This window comes from Panthera tigris, chromosome D1, assembly GCF_018350195.1.
Source record: "Panthera tigris isolate Pti1 chromosome D1, P.tigris_Pti1_mat1.1, whole genome shotgun sequence".
NCBI lineage: Eukaryota > Metazoa > Chordata > Mammalia > Carnivora > Felidae > Panthera > Panthera tigris.
The window spans coordinates 59,960,104-59,982,457 of NC_056669.1; the positions used below are offsets into that span (position 1 = coordinate 59,960,104).

The 22,354-nt window shown below is 38.4% G+C and overlaps 2 protein-coding genes across 6 annotated transcripts in view; one reads left to right on the forward strand and one right to left on the reverse strand.

The window, feature by feature from the left end:
* Nucleotides 1–1,970, reverse strand: part of TRIM21 (tripartite motif containing 21) — a 145,997-nt gene extending 144,027 nt beyond the window's left edge. Inside the window, exon 1 of one of the 4 annotated variants that reach the window (XM_042957958.1) lies at nt 1,809–1,970. In XM_042957958.1, coding sequence (XP_042813892.1) covers nt 1,809–1,900 — 92 coding nt within the window. In that variant the 5' untranslated portion in view covers nt 1,901–1,970. The remainder of the gene's footprint in view (nt 1–1,808) is intronic. The other 3 variants (XM_042957960.1, XM_042957959.1, XM_042957961.1) reach the window with 3 other exon arrangements.
* Nucleotides 1,971–2,044: 74 nt separating this feature from the next.
* LOC102951295 (olfactory receptor 52I2-like) lies at nt 2,045–20,594 on the forward strand. Of its 2 annotated transcripts, none has more exons than XR_006208163.1 (2): nt 2,045–2,168; nt 17,810–18,889. XR_006208163.1 is itself a non-coding variant. In XM_042957962.1 (2 exons), the coding sequence occupies exons 1-2, from the start codon at nt 2,164–2,166 to the stop codon at nt 20,592–20,594; spliced, it is 999 nt and encodes a 332-aa protein (XP_042813896.1). In that variant the 5' UTR covers nt 2,045–2,163. The 2 variants fall into 2 exon arrangements, 1 of the variants encoding a protein (XP_042813896.1); XM_042957962.1 differs by lacking the exon at nt 17,810–18,889 and adding an exon at nt 19,601–20,594.
* Nucleotides 20,595–22,354: the final 1,760 nt, after the last annotated feature.

Consider the following 22,354-nt stretch of genomic DNA (forward strand, 5'->3'; position numbering starts at 1 on the left):
ATAATTTAGAGCTGACTGGAAATTATAGGGGAGCTATATGGGATTCACACAGAGTCTAGAAAATCCTGGAATGAGGGTGTCACATAGCAGAAGCACAATTCTAGGTTTTGGACATTTATTCTAGGTTGAGACATATTTGTGTCAAGAAAAGCCCTTCTCTAAGCACCACCTCCACTTTCAGTATCACAGTAAAGGTTTCAAACTATATTAATCCTAAGGTTTACCAACTAGCACTGTTTCATTTTTTAAAAAGATTATCTAACTTCCTAGTCAGAAAAGGAGCAGGCAAGCAACTCAGCAGCATTGCAGAATTGCTGGGTCAATAAATTATTAAATCAACAAATGATAAGTGGGTACTCAAGTATCTCCTATGCATCAAAAGCTCTAGTAGGTATAGAGAAAAGGTACTGCTTTAGAATAACCTTGATGGAAACCTGAATGAGGAGCATATTGCACAATGTAAGTATAGGAAGCTTCAGAATTCATTTTTTGGGGGTAACATCATTCTGCAGCCAAGTAAGGGTACTAATAACGTAGAAAGGAAACAAACAATTATACACCATTCACTTATGGCTAAAGGCACAAAAATATTTTAAAAATCAGTAAAATGTGCATTATAATGATAATGATAATGTAAAAATAACCAAGAGATTCTAACCCCAAAGTACACAAAAAAAATTAGGTTAACATTAAGTTAATAATGCAATTCATTTTTAACTTAATAATGCAATTCATTTTTCAAAGCATTCCTGGCAGGTTGAAGATTAGAAAAAAGAGATCTCACATGTGAGAGAGGTTATTTTTTTTTAATTTAAAAAAATTTTTAATTTATTTTTGAGACAGAGAGAGACAGAGCATGAGCAGGGGAGGGGCAGAGAGAGAGAGAGATACAGAATCTGAAGCAGACTCCACGCTCTGAGCTATCAGCACAGAGCCCTACGCAGGGCTCGAACTCACGGACAGTGAGATCATGACCTGAGCTGAAGTCGGACACTTAACTGATTGAGCCACCCAGGCACCCCATATAAGGTTATTTTAAATCCATGACCTATTCTATCTAGGATGCAGAAACTTATCAGAGGTTAGACGTCCACCCAGAGAAGAGGTAGATGCATCATATTTCAGAGGGGTTCCTACTGGGGGGAGGGTCACAACTGCTACAGACACTCCTAGAAACACTTAGAATCTCCCTTTTCTGGAAGCTCAAACCTTGTTGTGTCTGCCCTTTTACATTGGGGAATTATATCACCACTCAAGAAAAGTTTAAAAAGTAACAAACACTGGGGTGCCTAAGTGGCTCATTGGTTGGGTGTTTGTCTCTTGATTTTGGCTCAGGTCATGATCTCACGGTTCCTGGTATTGGACCCTGCATCAGACTCTGTGTTGGCCATGGGACTTGCTTGGGATTCTCTCCCTCTTTCTCTCTGCCCTTCCCCTCCCTGCCCACATGCACACATTCTCTCTCTCTCTCAAAATAAATAAATAAACGTAAAAAAAAGTAGTAACTAACACTAATTTTATGTGGGTCCTTTAAAGGAATGTTTCAGGCATCATATCCTTCTCGAACCAAATGCCATGTTAACCAGGCAACACTTCAGGTCTAGAAAGCAGAATTAGTGCCCATGAATCTTCAAATAATATTTCTACCTCCAGTTTCTTTCATTCTTGAAAGACTATTTCCTTTCAATTACACTAATAGAATTAACACAAAATTAATATTTCTTGAACTTACTTAACAAATATTTAACTGTCACTACATGCAAGGAATTTCCTTGTGAGGAAAGGCTAAAACTAGAAAGACACAATACCTTCCTGTATAGATGGATACACCAATGATCGTAAGACTCCTTGTCAACGAGGAAACTAGAGGTGGGAAGTGAGAGATAGGAATTTGGGGCATGAGGTGAAGGGCTATCTGATAGTGCCCACATGACCTCGATCAGGCTCTACACAGAGGTTGCTATAGCAGCAGCTGGAATGAAACAAATGGACAGAGTTCCAGGACACAGATAAAGATGAGAGGACCCCATATGGTGTAAACAAAGTCTGATATACATTGTATTCCTTGCAACATGCATATCTACCCATGTCCCATTATATCCAGCTCCAGTACCACAAAACAGCTGTACTAGAAATCCTAGAGCAATTGGGAGAAATTTGAGTATGAAGTGAGTACTATGGTTATACAGAAGAATGTCCTTATGCTTAGGAGATTCATGTTGGAGTATTTAGAGGTAAAGTGTCATCATATGTATATCAGGTGTATTTGTAAGATATGGTTATATATATGTATATATGTGTGTATATGCATTTATATATAAACTTATATATGTGTGTATATGTGTGTATATATAAACTTATTTATACACACATATATGTATTTATATATAAATATATAATTTGTATATATATATACATATAGAAATACACACATATATAAGTTGATATATAAATACATATACACACACATATATACACACATATACACACTCATACATATATCCTTGTGTGCATTTAAGACAAATATGGTTAATAATTATTTAATCTAGGTGGTGGGTTTACAGATATTCATTGTACTATTTCAATGTTTATGCATATTTAAAATTTTTCATAGATTTGAAAAAATTGTCCTACTACCCAGGCAACTTTGTTTTCATGCTTGTTTGAGAATTAATGACACTATCTTTAGAGACAGATGTCACTGAAGTCAGCTTGTGAGGAAATCTGGTACCCAGTTATCCACTGTTACCCTATCCCTGAAGCCATGTACTTTATATATGGTTCCAAACATGCGATTCATCACTAGATTCTGGGGCTCTAAGCACCTGATTTGGAAAGGCTCATGTTAATTGGGTCAGGGAATAATATACTGTAAGAAGTGTCAACCCTCTGTATTAGTTACTTATGGCTGTATAACAAATCACCCCATTTAAATGTAAGGTTTATTCTGAATCAAAATCAGGATCTTCAAGAGATCTCAACACCATTATGTCCACTGCAGCACGACTCACCATAGTAAAGATATGGAAACAACACAAATGTCTGTCAACAGAGGAATGGATGAAGCAAATATGGTATATACATATTATGGAAAATTTCAGCCTTAAAAAGGAAATACAACCATTTGTGATAACATGGATCAACTTAGAGGACATTATGCTAACTGAAATAAGAGAGGCACAGAAGGATAAATACTGCATGATTCCACTTATATGAGGTATCTAAAATAGGCAAACTCATAGGAGCAGATCATAGAATGGTAGTTGCCAAGGGCTGGAGGGAGGAGAAATAGAGAACTGGTGCTGAATGGATACAAAGTTTCAGTTATGCGTGATGAAAAAGTTCTAGAAACCTGCTGTACAATGTAGTACTTATAGCTAACAACAAGGTATACTGCACTTTAAAATATGTTAAGAGAACAGTCCTCATTTTAGGTGTTCTCACACACACATACACACAAACAATACAGGGGGGTGACGGATATGTTTAGCATCTTGATGGTGAGGATGGTATCACAGGTGTTTGTACACGTCGAAGCTCAATAAAATGTATACATTAAATATGTACAAAATTTTAAATGTCAATTATAGCTCAATAAAGCTTTAAAAATTTTGGTTTAGGGGCATCTGGGTGGCTCAGTCAGTTAAGTGTCCTGCTTCAGCTCAGGTCATGATCTCATGGGTTGTGAGTTCAAGCTCCACATCGGGCTTGATGCTGTCAGTGCAGAACCTGCTTCGGATCCTCTGTCCCTTTCTCTCTGCTCATCCCCTGCTTGTGCTCTCTCAAAAATAAATAAAACATTGAAAAAATTAGGTTTAGTAGCTTAAAACTAACACTTATCATGTCACAGTCTCTGTGGTCAGAACTCTGGGCATGGTCGAGTTGGATGCCTCTGCAGTCACGGTGTCATTCAGGCCTTAGTCATCTCAAGGCTCAACTAAGGGATGATCCATTTCTAGGCTCACTTGTGTGGCTCAGCCTCAGGTATTCTGGCTGCTTGCAACATGACCCTTCTTGCCACAGGGGCATCTCCATAGAGCTTCTCACAACAAGGAAGTTTGTCCTGATTCCCAAAAGAGAGAGGTCTGAGAGGGAGAAAGTGAGAGGGTCAGAAAGATGGAAATCACAGTCTTTCAGTGACCTCATATTGAAAGAGACAGTTCAATGCTTTTGGCACATTCTATTTGTTAGAAATAGGTCACTAGTCCTTCCCACCCTCAAGGGGAAGTAATTACACAAGAGCATGAATACCAGGCAGTAGGGATCACTGGGGCCCATTTTAAAGGCTGCCTACCATACCTTCCTGCTTAAATCCTAAAATCCATTATCAGACCTAGAACCAACTCAGAATAAAGACATAAAACCAACATTAGTTAACTTTTAATTAACTTTTCCTACTCTTAGAAAAAGTACCTTTCAACATAGCAAAAGAAGAAGAAAAGGGAAGCATGTGGTTCCACACAATAAGAGCTCTCCTACTCAAACTGTGCCCAGGGCAGCTTACAGGGCAGTCTTGTGGGACCTCATTTTCTGCCTGCCAGCTTGCAGTCACAGTCAAGTCTGCTTTCTGTGGCTGTTCCTGCTGTCAACTGTCTTGGACTCTGAGAGTTTTCATGCAGATAGTGTATCATGCAATACGCTCAGGACTAACATTTGAACAGGTGTGAATTGTGCAGAGTGACAAGGTGAATTACAAGTCCTCACTGATCCCATGAGGAACTCTGGAGAGAAGATGACCCTGTACACTTTTCCTGAATTGGGCAAGGGGGAAAATCCCGTGTACCCTGAATCAAGGAGACATTGGATGCAGTCGCTGCATTAGGAAGGTGATAATTTAGGATAGTGCAGCATCCTTTGGCTGAAGGTAATTCCTGGAAAGGAATGCAGCTGGGAACCCTCAGTGGCCAGCACTCCCAGCTCCTGAGTAAATGAATGCTTCCCTTGAAGGGGCATCTATGTGGTGCTCTGCAGTCTACAACTAGGGAGTGTTCATAACTGATTAGTCTTCTGAGGGGACTTGGGGTGGGTAAGGAAATAAACCCTCAAACTTTTCCTGATTGGAGAATGGACTCTCCCATTATTATAGTATTTCTTCTTGGTTAAGAAATCATGAAATAGGGACACCTGGGTGGCTCAGTCGGTTAAGTGTCTGACTCTTGATCTCAGCTCAGGTCATGATCTCATAGTTCGTGAGTTTGAGCCCTGCATGGGGCTCTGCAGTGACAATGCGGAGCCTGCTTAGGATTCTCTCTCCCTCCTTTCTCTCTCTCTCTCTCTCTCTCTCTCTCTCTCTCTCTCTCTCCCTCTGTCCCTCCCCCACTTGCACTGTCTCTCTCTCTCTCTCTCTCTCTCAAAATAAATGAATATACTAAAAAAAAAGAAATAAATAGGTATGCTAAAAGTGAACATATTTTTAAAGATAATTAATATTAACAGCAAAGAAAAATCCCAGAGATACAATGTAAACAGATGTTATAACAAAAATACATTCACCTCAACTTTGTTACTTTTCAGATACAAAACAAAAATAAATGAGATATAACTATTAGAACTAAAATATGAGAAACACATAAATTTGGAAAAGAAAATTAAATACTTGCTAAATTTCTTTTGTATTTATTGGTTAATTTTATAGCAGTGGAAACCTTAGGGAAGTACATGTAGGGAGTTGGAAGTAATAGATTTTCATAGCAGGAGCCAAAGACTTCAGTAATTGATGTCTCTATCTGAACTTGAACCTCAAGAGGCTTATTAAACTGATCCAACTCTAAGGAGAATTATTCTGCTGTTTGGAAAATTCTGTTTCATGTTCTATACAAAGAGACACTTTTGTGAAGAAGCAACGTACATCTTATAGGCTCTTCATTAGGTGGTATTGTGGCTGGTTCCTCATGGCACAGAATGAAATTCTTGGAAGATAAAGCAGGGTCATGATGTATAGTATCTCAAGCAAAAAGGGTGTGATTGAGATGGAATTGTGTATCAAATACTTACATGCCTGTATACACATATGCACACACAAATGCCCCTGCACACATGCACCCAACACCTGCCCTAATGCCTAGACTGCATGTCCAGATAAAGCTCTGGCCTAGTGAACCATAGACAAAATTCCCTAGTTCCTCCAACCTAACTTCTGAGGTTTCAATGCCTGCAGGCAGTGGAGATTTCCAACTACTGCCTAAAATCCATCCATTTATTGACTAAACCATCTCTTCCTTTCATGTTCTACTTTCTTGTCCAATGTGTGTCCTAGGCGAGGTAAGTGTCATATTTCCATTTATAAAAAGACTATAGAGTAATATTCCATTGTATAGATACCACATCTTTATCCATTCATCTACTGATGGACACTTGGGCTGCTTCCATAGTTTGGCTATTGTAAGTAATGGTGCAATAAACATAGGGGTTCATATATATTTTCAAATTAGTGTTTTCATCTTCTTTAGGTAAATATCCAGTAGTGCAATTACTGGATCATATGGCGATTCTATTTTTTAATATTTTGAGGAACCTCCATAGTGTTTTCCACAGTGGCTGCACCAGTTTGCATTCCCACCAACAGTGCACGAGGGTGTCTTTTATTCCATATATCCTTGCCAACCCTTGTTATTTCTTGTGTTTTTGATTTTAGCCATTTTTAAAAATTTTTTATTCAAGTATGATTAATATACAGTATTATATTAGTTTCTGGTGACATATAAAAAATATGACTCTTAAACACAGAGAACTGATAGTTGCCAGAGGGGAGGTGGGTGGGGGCGAATGGGTGAAATAGATAAAGGGGATTAGGAGTACATTTTTATTTATTTTTCTTTTTAAAGTAAACTCTACACCCAGTGTGGGGCTTGAACTCACAACCCCAAGATCAAGAATCACATGCTCTACTGACTGAGCGAGCCCTGTGCCCCAAGACTGCACCTGTCTTGATGAACACTGAGAAATGTACAGAATTGTTTAATCATTATATTGTACAGCTGAAACTAACCTAACAACTACATGTTAATTATAATTGAAAAAATTATTGAAATGAATAAAAAAAAAAAAAAAAAAAAGGAGAACTGATCCAAACAGGTTGGAGTCTTTAGTTACTGAACAGACCCGTATGTCACCTTATTAGCTAAGCCTCTAATTAACATCAGCCTCTAAATTCTCCTTCTTGGCTGCATTCTGGGGCCCAATGCCATACCCCTGATGTGATTAAAAAAAATTTTTTTTTACACTTTATTTATTTTTGAGAGAGAGAGAGAGACAGACAGAGTGTGAGTGGGGGAAGGGTGGACAGAGAGAGGGAGACACAGAATCTGAAGCAGAGCTCCAGACTCTGAGCTGATGCGGGGCTCAAATTCTGGAACCATGATATCAGGCCCTGAGTCAAATTTGGATGCTTAACTGACTGAGTCACCCAGGCACCTCCCACCTTGTGATTTTCAAAAAGGAGTGGTCCATACTAGGCTTCTCAAATGTTAATATGCATGCAAATCACCTGGGAGGTCTTGTTAAAATGCAGACTGATTAAATCAGTCTGAAGTGAAAGAAAAAATTTTGCATTTTTAACAAGCTCCCAGGTGATACACTACTGGTCTGAAGATCATACTTTGAGTAGTAAGAGTTTAATAGATCCTAATCATTTCCTAAGTACAGCTGAAATCTTATCTTCAACAACTGCACAGATTAGTCCACTTGTAACAAGTATCGTTTTGACTAATGATCATGATGATAAATATTGATTAAGTGTCTTGTGCCAGGCAATGTGGTAAACTTCACATGTAGTAATATCTCATTTATTTGTTAAACCAACATAGTAAATAATGTATGACAACTAATCTCCAACTTACAAATGAGGAAATGCATATAAAGAAGTTAGATGATCTGGTTAAGAGGTAATAAATACTTTTGTTTAAATGGCAGGTTTGTTAGGCTTTACTTTCCAAAAACTCACAGAGAGATTGTGTCAACTGACTACCTGGCAGGTGGAGAGGAGTAGGTGAAATAGTCTGGAAATCAATTCTTGAGGAGCTTGGTTATGGTTAGAAATGGAAGCCCTTCCATGCGCATCAGAGATAGACAGATGGATAGAAAGATAGATAGACAGGTAGATATTTGATAATTTGAGATCCTAGTCTTTGTATTCAGACAAATATCAACAATCTTTTGTATTATGTTTTCTGTGGTTTAAGATCTTCATAGAGATAAGTAAGACTATATGATACTCCTTTTTTTTCTTTTTTCAAATCAAAGTACCTAAAAGCTAAGGGGAATATTTTATTTTGGGTTGTTGAATGATTCAGTGTGTCTCCTGACATATTGTGAAAAGCGCGATCATTGGTAAGATCTGACAGAATCAGGGGTAAGGGGCCAAAGCATTTGTTATAAAAATTTCCCCTGTTGTTTGTCCATGGGATATTTTTACTTGACCTTTGAGTCAGGAAATGTAACTTTACAGATTCATAGAACAATCAAGGGAATGCTGTGATAAATCATACTCATTTGTGTGATATGCTCAAGCTACTTCAGGGGCCACTATTGTCAGCTGAGCATTAGTGCCTTCTTGAGGGATGAAAAACACTTTTGGTTCATTTGGAAGTACTCATCTGTTTCACCCTGGACTTTTCAGACAGTGCCTCTATATACCATTCTCCACCATGCCTAACTCTAAAGTATTCTTTGTGAATTGCATGGTATGTTCTGCTTGGGACCTCCCTAATTCAGTTGTACATATCCCTCCATTTGTCATTAAAATAACCCAGTCATATAGCCTCTTTTTTAGTAATGTCTGAGTCATGCTGCTATTGGTAATGTGATCATTCTCATTTTCATTATCTCTACTCTGAGAAAACATGGTCACAATATTCATGATGTTAAAAATTAAATGAGAACCATCTGTACACAAAGCCCAATTCACTCACTGGTTAAGCTAACAACAAGCTGTGAATGCTTACAATTGCAGCTCCTTTAGGTCGGGGCACTTACACACAGCTCTGACTTTGCATGCTTCACAGATCATCACACATACACTACACAGTAAGTACAACACATCAGCAGTCAGGGGAGGAAACACAACCACAGACAGTTACAAGGGGAGGTGGGTAATCTCTGCTATACCTGTTTGCCACTACATGGGTTAGTGATGGAAGCCAAATGGAAGCAAGCAGTGGAAATTAAGAGTCCTAGAGAAACTAAAGAGAATAATAAAGTAAAAAAACACCAACAGCTTTCCTCTCCCTCCCTCAGATAAAAATGCTATCCATACTAATAATTTAAAAAACTGTTTTCCATTATATCAAGAGGGTACTCATGAATGAAGAAATGTAGCAAGCCATCAAAATTTCCTGAAAAAGCTTATGCAGATTTGTTATTGCTGGTTCAGGAAAACAGATGCTTTCAAATGCAAAGAAAATGACAGACATCATCTATATTCGGGTATTATAACAAGAAAAGAAAGAACTGGAATTAAAATATTTCAGCCTTTGAAAATTCTCCACCTTCTCCCATCAAAACAAATAAACAAAGGAGAAATTGTGAAGCAGAGGAAAACAGTAACAACACAAATGAATATGTCTTATGCATTTGCAGATACTGAAAAGAAAATCCTCACATAAGAAACTTAAAACCTTGGAAGAGAAAAGGACAATAATCAGGAAGATATAAAAGAAAATTTGACCAGACTCAAGAAGGGAATTAAAAAATAGACGAATAGTTTGCCTAGAAATGCAAACTAAATTAGAATTTCCTTAAGAGAGAAGGCATTCAACTTAAAATTTCGTTAGGGGCAAGAGAAGATAGAATTGGAAACACCTAGGTGGGTAAACAAAATAAAGAGATGAAGGGGATCAAAGAGAAAGTAACAGATACATAGGAAAACAGAAAAAAACCATATCATCTTCCTGAAGAAGATTTAAAACTGATGGAAATTAGAGGTGACCTTAACATGCATTTTTAAGAGGACTCTATACCTATAACTATTTTTTAAAGTTTATTTATTTATTTTGAAGCGGGGGAGAGTCAGAGAGAAAGGGAGAGAGAATCCCAAGCAGGCTCCACATTGTCAGTGTAGAGTCTGGTGTGGGGCTCAAACTCACGAACCATGAGTTCATGACCTGAAATCGAGAGTTGGACGCTCAACCCACTGAGCCACCCAGGCGCTCCTGAAATTGTCAACTTTTGAGACTAATTTTGGTGAGTACATCAAACATTAAAAATAAAGAAAAAAGTGCTTTTGATATTCAGGAGAAAAAAATACAAGTCACTTATAAGGAAAATAAAATCAGTTTTGAATTATACCTCCGGATAGCAATATACAAAATCAGTAATATTAGGGAAACATTTTTTTTTTAAAACCTCAGGGAAAGAAAGTGTGAACCAAGATTTTACAAACAACTAAGCTGTCTTTCAATATTAATAATATAGAAAAATAATGTTAAACATTACAGACAGAGAATATGTTAGCCACACTCCTTTCTCAGGGAATGTTAGTATAGAACAAGTTTGATCCAACCAGAAGATGGCTGGGAAAACTTTGGCAAAAGAACCGATGGTGGGGGATGAATATGGTTATTTGTTATCCAAGACTTTAAAAATGTAGAGCAAGGGTAGAAGAATGCCAACCAAATGTTATGTGTTCTGGCAAAATGGGAAGAGTGCAAATAAGAATGAGAAGTGAAGCGAGAAAAAAGAGAAAGTAAAAGTTTACTTCACTGATTATCCTCTAGGTAATAGGTAGGGACAAAACGATTATCATTTAAAGCTGACAGGCAAAATAGTAAAGGCCTAAAGTAAAAAATGGGGAATGAGGGACACCTGGGTGGCTCATTTGGTTAAGCATCCAACTCTGGATTGATCTCAGCTTAGGTCTTGACCTCAGGGTTATAAGTTCAAACCCTGTGTTGGACTCCATGCTGGGCATGGAGAGTATTTAAAGAGAAAGGGGGAACGAATGTTTATTATAAAAGTTATTAATATAAAGATATCAAGTAGAATAACACAAACCACCCTAATGCTAAAAGAAATACAAAAATAGAGGAAAGAAAATAGAACACACAGAGCAATGTAGTAAATACAACATGAAGTAACATGATAGAGTTGGAATAAAATAAATCATAGTATCATTAAATATAAATTAGTCCAACTCATCAAGTAAAGAAAAGGATTTTCACACTAGCTCAGAATGCAATATCCAACTGTAAAACAAAGTGATTCAGATAGGTTAAAGTAAGGAAATAGAAAAGGTTTATCGTGCATATAAGTAGCAGCTGTGTTCCTGATATCAGACCATGTATATTTAAGGCTAAGATATCATTAAGCAATACAAAGAAAGATACTTTATAATTCTAATGACCTTAATTCATAATAAAGATCTGTTATAAATGTCTATACACCAAATGATGACACAGCAACCCCCTTTATACAGCAGAAACTATAGGAGACACATAAATAGAAGCAGGTTGATAGTAGAAGGCAATGACACAGCAATTCTCAGCCCAAGAAAAGTCAAGCAGACAACAAATTAGTAAAGCTGTATTAACCTAAACAACATGACTAATAATGTATACTCTGATAACAGAGAATACACATTCTCAGTTACACCTGACATATGCCTAAAAAGTGACCACTTATTACATAATAAAAAACAATAAGTTCCATAAAGCAGAAATAATAAAAATTTCTTAGAGTACAGCATAAGAAGGCTAGTTATTTATAAGAGACTTTATACTCTTCTACCTGGAAAATTAAAACTCTTCATGGAACAATTCTGGGTACAAAAGAACTAATCAAATGTAGAATTTCAAACAATGGTACATACTGAAAATACTTCACATCGGAATATATGTAATAAAATAAAAGCAGAAGTCAGAGAAAAAAACCTTAATTTCAATAAAACAAAAAATAATACAAGTCCTAAATTTACAAGCTTAGAACAAATGAAGCTAAAATAAAGCTAAAAGAATAAATATTAGTGAATAAGTAAAAAAATGTACATAACTTAAAAACATAACTAATAAATAAAAACCTGGTTATTTTGTGGTGGTGTCCCCTCCCTAAGGAGAGAAAAAAAAAGAGAGAGAGAGAAAAGAAAAACAAAAACAAAAACAAAAAAACTTCAAGGTAACCTGGCTATGCGCCTATGGGACAATATCCCTCATGACCTTGTAAACTGAGACTACTTAATCAGACTACATGTTTGTGTGTGTTACCATATATGGGAGACAAAGAAATAGAAAATGTATATAAAAAAACTATGCCACGGGATGTTCGGATGTTCAAGGCTCAGTTCTCAGGGTATTAACCCAACTGAACAGTGCTGGCGGGAATAAAGTTGCTTCCTGGGAAGAAAAGCCTCGGTGTCATGACTCTGTGCAAGCATCCTGCTACAATTTGATACAATAAATACAGAAGAATAAACTAGCTGAGATAGGGAAACCAAAGGACTCCATAAAAATCTGCTTTTTACTCCTTTTCTTGCTTCTATTCTTGCTAGGATTTGCACCCTACTTTACACATACAAGTCATGTATGTCCTCCTTGTAAGGGACAAAGAGTTCATGATTTCTTTGACACCTTCCAACACAATAGGTAACATCTAAGGAATGACTGTGAGAGAATGACTGGACAAAGCCATCATATGCATATTCCAGGCCACCGGCACCAGACATCAGGATGTCTCGACCCTCTGGTTCCAAGGAATAAGTGACTTATGAAGGACACCTGGACCTTTGTCCTTGTTCTGGTTAGACCTGGTTAGTACCTGTCTGAGAGGACAGGTACACGAGACTACTGTCCGCAACAAAAACACCAAACCCCTAGCAAAGATGAGACTCTCTTCCTTTTCCTTTTTGAGTCTCCCAGGTGCTCTGTGTCTAACTCTCTCTTCAGTAAAGTCTGCTCTCACTTCCTCCTGGTTTGTGCTTGATTTCTATCCTTTGTGTGACCAAGGATTCTCTTGGCTGGTTCTGTGGGACCTCCCCTTCTGGGTCCTTGGACCTAGCACTGAGGTCCATCTTGGTGCAGACTGTTTTGGTCAGGTCTGTCGCAGTCTTTTGTAGTACAGTCCCTCCTTTCCAGAGCATCCTGCCCCCACATTCCTGCAAGATACGCTACTCAAGGGCATAGTTTTAGCTGTCCTAGAAGATCTATGACATAAAGTTTCAGCTGTCCAGGAACACTGGATTTGGCAGTTACAGTTGAGGGCACCCAAGTACAGTCCCTGCACTATCTCATTCCCAAAACCCACAAAAACCCACTAGATTCAGATGATTTTATAGGAAACTTAACAGGGAGAGAGAGAGAGAGAGAGAGAGGGAGAGAGAGGGAGAGAGAGGGAGGGAGAGAGAGGGGGGGGAGAGGGAGGGAGAGAGAGAGGGGGGGGAGAGAGAGAGAAATTACAGAGAAAGAAAACATTCATATCTTTCCTTACAAGGTAAGTATTACATTGATGGCTGTACCTGATAAAGATTGTGCAAAAAAGGAAAACTAGAGACTAACTTCCTTGTAAGTACTGATATAAAATTCTAATTAAAATAACAGCAATGCAGAATTCTTCTACCACACCAATTCTTCTGCTTGGTCTTCTTTCTTTTCAGGCTACACATGGCAGCTTTGTAAAATAACTATTTTCATGTAATCTGAGGTATTTTTCCATGTTCTGTAGGCTATGACATTCTGAAAGTGGGAGAACCAAAGATTCTGGAAGCTCTTGCTTCTCCATAAAATACCTTTTCTATGTCATTGTTCTGTTATCTTGGGTCTTTGCCCTGAGGGGAATACTTCTTCTCTCTTGGAACTCCTCTGCCTTGGGGCTGGGTGTGCTGAGCTAAGGCCTCACTACTTGTGAGGATCCACTATTGCCAATGATGCCTCAGTGGGAGCCAGGGTGAACCCTAGGGGAAAGCAGTCCATCTGTCCCCATTGCTGCCTCACCTCATGCTGGGGCTATTTGCATTAGTATCCCTTTTGCCTCCTGCATTTCACTGCCCACTTTCCTTCCTATATTCCACATTGCTGTCTAGGTTTACATTCTGGCCTGTGCTCTGAATTATCCTGTAGGCCACAAGGACCCACAGATTTGAGTTTAAACTTTTAAGTACAGCAGTTTTGGGGACAATTCTCTTGCAGGCTTGAAGAGTGGACCTTCTAATAGATGCTAAACCCAGTAAAGTGGACCTAAACCACCCCGTGTCATCATTAGTAGTGTGCTGGGTCAGGCTGAGGAAGGCATGAAGCACCCCTCCTCCCCTCAAAGGCAATGGAAGGCCTCTCACCATTCATAGCACTGATAACTTGGTCTCTGCTGAGGAACTGGGGAGCTGGGAGCATGCAGTATTGTCTCCTTATTTTTCATATTCCCATGTATCTTTTGCCATTATAAAAAAGAAATTATAACTTGCGCCTATTGGCTTCTCTTTCTTTCTTTCTCCTCTTTTTGGCTTCTTTCTTTTTCTTTCTTCTTTCCCATTCCCGCCCCATGATGATGCTTAGGAAGAAGTCATGACCTTTAAAACATGGCCCATTCACCCCTCTAGCCCCATTTATTTTCATTCTCTTTCAAGTATCCTGCACTCTATCTTCTCTGGTTTATTCTCTGTTTAGAGAATATTTTGTCTTCTCCTATTTTTGTGCTGAGGTCCATGCTCTTTCTTGCAGTGTGAAAAGTTTATCTTCCTTGGTCTCTTTTACACTCTTTCCTTTCTCTGTTCAAAAAAGACTATAATACAGTGACATGAGATATATTTAACCAGTGAAACCCACCATGAGTCTCCAGGCAGAACTGAGGAACGTGAAGTGGACTTTGAGAGATTAAGTATATTATCAGTGTGAAGAATTCTACCACAAAGTAAAATGAATTATGACTGCTTGAATTTGAATCCTGACTCTCTGGCTTACAAGCTCTGTGAACTTCTAGGCACTTCATCTATAAAATGTAGATGTAATAATAGCAGCTGCTTTAGAGGACTGTGAAAATGGAATGGGATCATCTTCATAAAGTTCTTAACAGGGCACTTGGCACAAAGCAGGATTTCAAAATCTAATCTTGGGCTTCTGTTTTCTTTTCAGGGTTCACCCTATATTCTCTTAGGTATCTTCAGAGCACTTGAAGAAACAAAGACTCTTTGTACACTAAGCATCTTCCTTCCTTCCTTTCCTAATCTGGAAAGCCCCAGAGGCTAGAACATAGAGAAAAATCAGTCTCTGGAGGAGTTGCAGTGTTTGGCTCTTGGCAGAGGCCAAGGGAAGCTGGGGTGTCCAGGGAAAAAGCAGGATGGTACAATCTTAAGGGGAAAGAGGACTCCAATGGGAGGTCTTTAAAAGTGACACTACTCACCATGACTTTGTTGTTTATCTTTGATTTTGTGTTGTTCTTCCTGCTCCTCCTGAAGAGTACTGAATAAATCCCCCTTATTTGGAGTGAAAGAAATGTGGACACATCAGAGGACACTGAATAGTGAATGCAACAGGAATGTGGGTAATTGACCTGGGGACCGGGTGTTGGGCTAATGGAGTCTTAAGGCCAAGGTCACCCTAGAAAGGAGGAGAGAAGTCCTCCATCACACTATAAAGGGCTGGTCAGGTCTGGTGGGTAGTACTGATATGAAGATCACCTCCTAGAAATGATGAGAGGATGGGGGGAGAAAGAGGGAACAGGGAACACATGGTTACTTTGCTTCACAGCTAAGAAAGGAGTAAGTCCAACTTTGGAATAATGGAGAGACAGTTTTCAGGGTCAAAAGGGAGGTTATGAGAAAAGAAACTGAGCAGTAGGACTGATGGGGAGCATGTTTATTTCATTGTAGAGGGGAAGCATAGGGTTATCATAAACACAAAGGCTCCATTCAAATGAGTTATGCATTGCTGCTTTTACTGTTAAGACAACTTTGATCTGAATTATGTATTTCCCACTCTTTAAATAGGAATTAAAAATCCTCACATACCCTTTGATGTAGTTATTGAAGTTGACTTGTCTAAGCTTTTCTGTAGTGATTGGTCCTCCAGATCTTTATGCAAATGTCTGCAGGATTGAAGGAAGAGGCAGATTCTGGCTGGAAATGTCTTAGCAGAGGTTGACCAGAGCTTTCTGAAGAACACTGCACCTCAACAATTAGGAAGCAATTGTATCTGTATATTGCTCTGGGGAGTGGCTATGTGGGTATGTTCACATGCTAACTTAAAAAAAAATTATCAAGCTGTACACCTGAATCTGTGCATATTGTAGTATGTATGTTATACTTCAATTAAAAAGTTAACAAATATGGGAACAGGCAGTCATATTAAACGTTTTGGATAGGTTAAGTTAAATAAGGAATGAAAAGAAATCACTGGATTGGCTACACGTCATTGGCTACACGTCATTAACATTGACCAGTGTTAATTTTAGCAAGAAAATTTTCAGGTGAAATAAAAATGAAAAAAAGATGACCAACTAAACCAAATGTCCTGTTGTTTGTAAAGACTAATAAAACATATAAACCTCCAAGTGTGCTAATTAAGAAGGAAAAGAAAACAAAACCTCATGGATGAAAGGTATGACTAGCTAGAAGTTGCCAGGGCTAGAGAGAGGAGGGATGGGCTGGACACCAGCTGAGATTGCCTTCAGAAGGAAGGTGGATTTATACAGGGCAGTGAGCCAGGAGAGGAGCAAGATCCTGGATCAGAGGTGAGACAGGTGGTGGGTGGAGGCATTCTGTTTCCTCAGGCTCTTCTTCAGCTCTTTAAGCAATAATGGTCAACTTTGAATTTGTTTGTTTGTTTGTTTTTTTTGGTTTCTTTTTTCACTTTATTCTTTTTTTTTTTTTTAAATATGAAATTTATTGTCAAATTGGTTTGCATACAAAACCCAGTGCTCCTCCCAACAGGTGCCCTCCTCAATGCCCATCACACACTTTCCCCTCCCTCCCACCCCCCATCAACCCTCAGTTTATTCTCAGTCTTTAAGAATCTCTTATGGTTTGCCTCCCTCCCTCTCTTTTTTTCCCCTCCCCTCCCCCATGGCCTTCTGTTAAGTTTCTCAGGATCCACATAAGAGTGAAAACATATGGTAGCTGTCTTTCTCTGCCTGACTTATTTCCCTTAGCATAACACTCTACAGTTCCATCCACGTTGCTACAAAGGGCCATATTTCATTCTTTCTCATTACCACGTAGTACTCCATTGTGTATATAAACCACAATTTCTTTATCCATTCATCAGTTGATGGACATTTAGGCTCTTTCCATAATTTGGCTATTGTTGAAAGTGCTGCTATAAACATTGGGGATCTGTAGCATCCAGAAAACACATGACAGTCTTAAGGATGTGCTGAATATTTTTTCCACCCTTTACAACCATTTTACTTCAAAAAGATTTCCATTGTCTTCTCATTGCTATCACTGAAGATGTCTCACCCACTGGCTATACACAGCAAAGTTATTTTACTCTGACCATGAAACAGAGCTATTTTATTCAATCTGTTCCATTATAAGACATTTTTTTTTTTAACTTGGTCTCTAAGTCCCACTTATCCTTTTGACCATGCTATTCTGAGCAATCTAGAACTAAAAGAATAAACCAGGGAAAAGTCTAATTTTTTTTTATTACCAGTGTTTTACTGAGCAACTATGTACCATGAATTGTGCTAAGCACTTTTGCACAGCTTCTCATTTAAATCCCAAAAGATCTCTATGAATTAAGGATTATTACCCTCTTTCCTTGGAAATTTTAAATACTTAACCAAGGCAAAACAGCTATCAGGTGCAAGAGTAGAATTTTCAGTCTAGGTAGTATGTACCTCGTACCAATGCCTTTTAGTCACTTTGCGATCTTGTCTCTTGATGTTGTAGGACGAACAGCACATTCTGAGTGGAGTACAAAGAAGCATGCAGGATTTATATGCTGTATTCTAAGGAAAGAGAAACTAGGGATTCCTTGAAAAAGCTCAACAGGTGTCTCTCAAGACTGAGTGATACCAACAGAGGAATAAGAGACCCTTGTAAGGAGTGTTCTTAAATGGTTGGAGGAATGTACACATGCCCAAACATGAACTGAAATCATGGAAACCATCTATATGAAGGGGAAAGTAACTAAAGGACATTATACAGGAATGGAATGGTGGTTAATGATGGCTCCTTATACTGAGGGTGACTCTCTATACTAAGTTTTACCTAACCAGATTCCTACACATTAATTGATATGGTAACACTAGAGTGTGGTAGACTGAGTTGTTAAATAGAACAATAAGCAGAAATAGATAAGCTCATGGATGTGCAAAGTAGTAACTCTGACAAAAACTGGCTGAGGGAGGTCCCTGATATATCTATAGATAGATATATCATCTATATCTATATCTATATCTATATCTATATCTATATCTATATCTAATACCATTATATCAAGTATATGTATAATACCTGGCCCCTAATATGACACACACACCTGGGAGTCACAGGTGTTAACAGGAGCTGGAATGACATGGACTTGATTTTCAAATTTACCACCTGCTTGCTGTATGATCTTGGACAAAATATTTAATCTCATTTTAACTGTATTAACTGTCTTATATGGAATAGATGTTTTTTCTATTTTACAAATGGACAAATACACTCAGATTATGAATACTAGATTTTTCAAGTTAGTACTGGTACATACTATGTACATTAGGAAGTGTTTTCCTTTCTAAAGGATAAAGCTTGTTATTTGGAATGTCTTGGTGGTTTAACATGAAGAGGGAGTTATATGAATTGGAGAATTACAAAAACCTATTGGGGGTCATCTATGAAGGAGCCCTTAAGTTTTGTCTGCAGCTACTTAATCTACTAATTGAAACCAGCTCAACAGAAAATGCATGCTGAAAATTAGGGAAGGTAGGGATCACAAATATTTCCAGACAGTTTATCATCTTCTATGGAAAGTGGTAATGTTACTCTCTGATGACCTTCTTTTCCTGAACTCATCAATCTATTTGTTCAACAAGAAGGATGCTTCATTCATCTACTGTCAAAGCACTATACTGAAGATATAAAATATGACATGTTGAGTCTTAAGAAGTTCATTGTTTCATTCAATAATTATTAAGTATCATGAACTGAACATACAAAGATAGAAGACAAACTCTTTCCTCCATTTTCTCCCTCATTCTTTGGAAACTGTTTGCTATGAGTACATGTTATCTTTTTTAATATGCTTGTGGCACCATGGCAATGGGCCACACACTTGGTATAAGGCCATCAACAAGACACAGTTGATTCAATACAATGACATCACAGGTAGAGTATGAGAATGGTTTAGATCCCTCAGAGGTCAACATGGGAGATTCCAGGAAAGTTCAGAAAAAGGTACCTAATTTAGCCTCTGTGTGAGATGGAGAAGGGGCCATGGGCTGATATTTGAATAAACAGAAATTAGCAAGGCAAAGAATACTGAGGGAGATGGAAGGTGGAGCAGGATAAACTGGTCAGACGTCAGTTTTCTGATCCAGTAGTCCACTGAAAATCCCACTGAAAATGCCAGTCCAGCCAGTCAGTTCAGCTGAAAAGTCCAGCTGAAAATACCACTAGTTGCTCCTAGCACTATACAGCTGGGAGCAAGTCTTATAGGATTGCATCCATTTCTTACATCATTTTATGTATTAACAGGAAAGCAGTCTCATCTGTGATGCTGGGGATACCCTATAACCACACAGTGGAAACTCCTGCCACCTTCTTCCTTGTGGGTATCCCAGGTTTGCCATCTTCCCATCTTTGGCTGGCTATTTCACTGGGTGCCATGTATACCATTTCCCTGTTAGGAAACACCCTCATCATGACCGTAATCTGGATGGATTTCACTCTACAAGAGCCCATGTATTGCTTCCTGTATGTACTGGCTGCTGTGGATATTGTTATGGCCTCCTCTGTGGTACCAAAGATGGTGAGTATCTTCTCTTCAGGAGATGGCTCCATCAGCTTTAATGGTTGTTTCACTCAGATGTATTTTGTACATGTAGCCACATCTGTGGAGACAGGGCTATTGCTGGCCATGGCTTTTGACCGCTATATAGCCATCTGTAAGCCCCTGCACTACAAGAGGATTCTCACACCTCAACTGATGCTGGTAATGAGTGTGGCCATCACCATCAGGGCTGTCATATTCATGACTCCACTGAGTTGGATGGTAAGTCATCTGCCTTTCTGTGGCTCCAATGTGGTTCTCCATTCCTACTGTGAGCACATAGCCGTGGCCAAGTTGGCATGTGCTGACCCCATGCCCAGTAGTCTCTACAGTGTGATTGGCTCCTCCATTATTGTAGGCTCTGACGTGGCCTTCATTTCTGCCTCCTATAACCTGATTCTCCAGGCAGTATGTGGTCTCTCTTCAAAGAATGCTCAATTGAAAGCATTAAGCACATGTGGCTCCCACATGGGGGTTATGGCTCTGTACTACCTACCTGGGATGGCATCCATCTATGTGGCCTGGCTAGGGAAGGATACAGTGCCTCTGTACACCCAAGTACTGTTAGCTGATTTGTATTTGATCATCCCACCTACCTTTAACCCCATCATTTATGGCCTGAGGACCAAACAAATGCGGAAGCGAATATGGAGCTTGCTGACACACTGCCTCTTTGACCTCTCCAAACTGGGTTCATAAACACAAATTCCATTCAGATCTTGAGCAATCAAGATGACTCAAGATCAAGCATTCAAGGATACCTTAGAAATTTGTGGAGCTGGTTTGGTTTGCCTAGCACCAGAAGGAGTTCTAAGATGAAGCTGTAAAAGGTATTCTTGCCTAATTTTCCAGTTTCTAGTAAGAATGTGTACGGAATGATCAATTTTATGACAACATCTTTAATGGTTTCAATCAACTAGTATCTGTATAAGAGATAAGTCTGGGCAGAGAATACAGATTTGGGGTTTTTCTTTCCTTAGCTTCTGACCCTTATGTTCAACTTAGTATCCTAAAAATATCCCTGCAGACAGAAACCAACAGTTTAGTCCTCCCATACCTGGCTGATTTTCTCAGAATTGTTCATTTCTCATGTGATTATTATGAAAGCAACTGTTAATATATAACCCTGCCTTCTGGCCCATTGATGAATCCGCTCCACTTGGGTCATGTGCATATAACTCAACCAGAGTAATTCTCTAGTCAAACTGGATCCCAGTTTATCTGAGGAGATAATAAACTTGGGATCACTGATCGTGGTCATTTTCTAACACGTGAACTTGGAAAGAGAAATCTGTACCACAGCAAGATATCAAATTAGCAAGATGGGATGAAGAAACCAAGTCTCTGGTTCTCAGATTCCAATTAATTTTGGACACCCAGGCACATCTGTTACTAAGTTTTATAAGATACCTCTATATCCTTTTAATTTCTCTCCTATTGTGAAGCTAGTTGGAGTCAGTGTACTAATAACCAGGCTTTTGCTTTTAAACAGCAGAAATTAAGGCAAAATGAGTCTGGTTGTGGGTATCTTCCTCTTTGCTTCCCAGTCCTGTTCTGTTTAACTGAACTGTAAGGCATAAAAGAAAAGGATCAAATGTAACATAGGTCTTTCTTCGTTTGGACACCACCATAGAAGTGTGCTCTGGGATGAGGAGGTTAATAGAAAACAATATCAATAATGATGCTGAAATGTGACTATTCTTTTCCAGGTCAGCAGATGTTGCTGTTTGGGTTTTGTTTTTATTTTTAACTTTCTGAGAGTCTTAAATTGAATAAGCAGTATATGTTAAAAGAAGGTTTCACATGTAAAAGACACATATATTTGACTCTGGTACATATGAAAATCTATCTTAATAAAAGATAATTTCCAATAGTGTTACAACAAGTTATTATATCTGAGTCTTAATATTTCCTTGCTACTGATGGAGGATATACAATGCTAATTCATAGAGGGCACTAAAGATTAAAGAAAATAATGAATAGAGAGTGCATAACATAACATCTGATATACTGTCTCTACTTAAAAAATATATGCCCCAAATTTCTAATTCTATAGTTTTAAGGGGTAGGTCTAGGCACTATTGAAACTGTATTCCCATGTAGGTCAGTACTCATGTGATAACTGTTCCAAATAATCTGCTTAACAACTTAGCATCCACACCTTTGGCAAGCACTGAAATTATTTCCCTACCTAGAATGTATTCTATTTCAGAACACCAGTGAAGTAGGAATCAGCTTCTAAAAACCTGATAATGATGCACTGAGTTCCCAAAGAGTAGGAAAAAGGAACCCTTCTTACAATACTTAACATAAAAACAAATCAAGATCATGAAGTAGTTAAATGCATTTGATAAGATTTCCATTTTAAAATGTCACACTATTCTTTCCTTATAAGCAACCCAAAGAATTGACTATGTTCATCAAATACAAGAATAATAGATGTATTAAAGAATCTGATG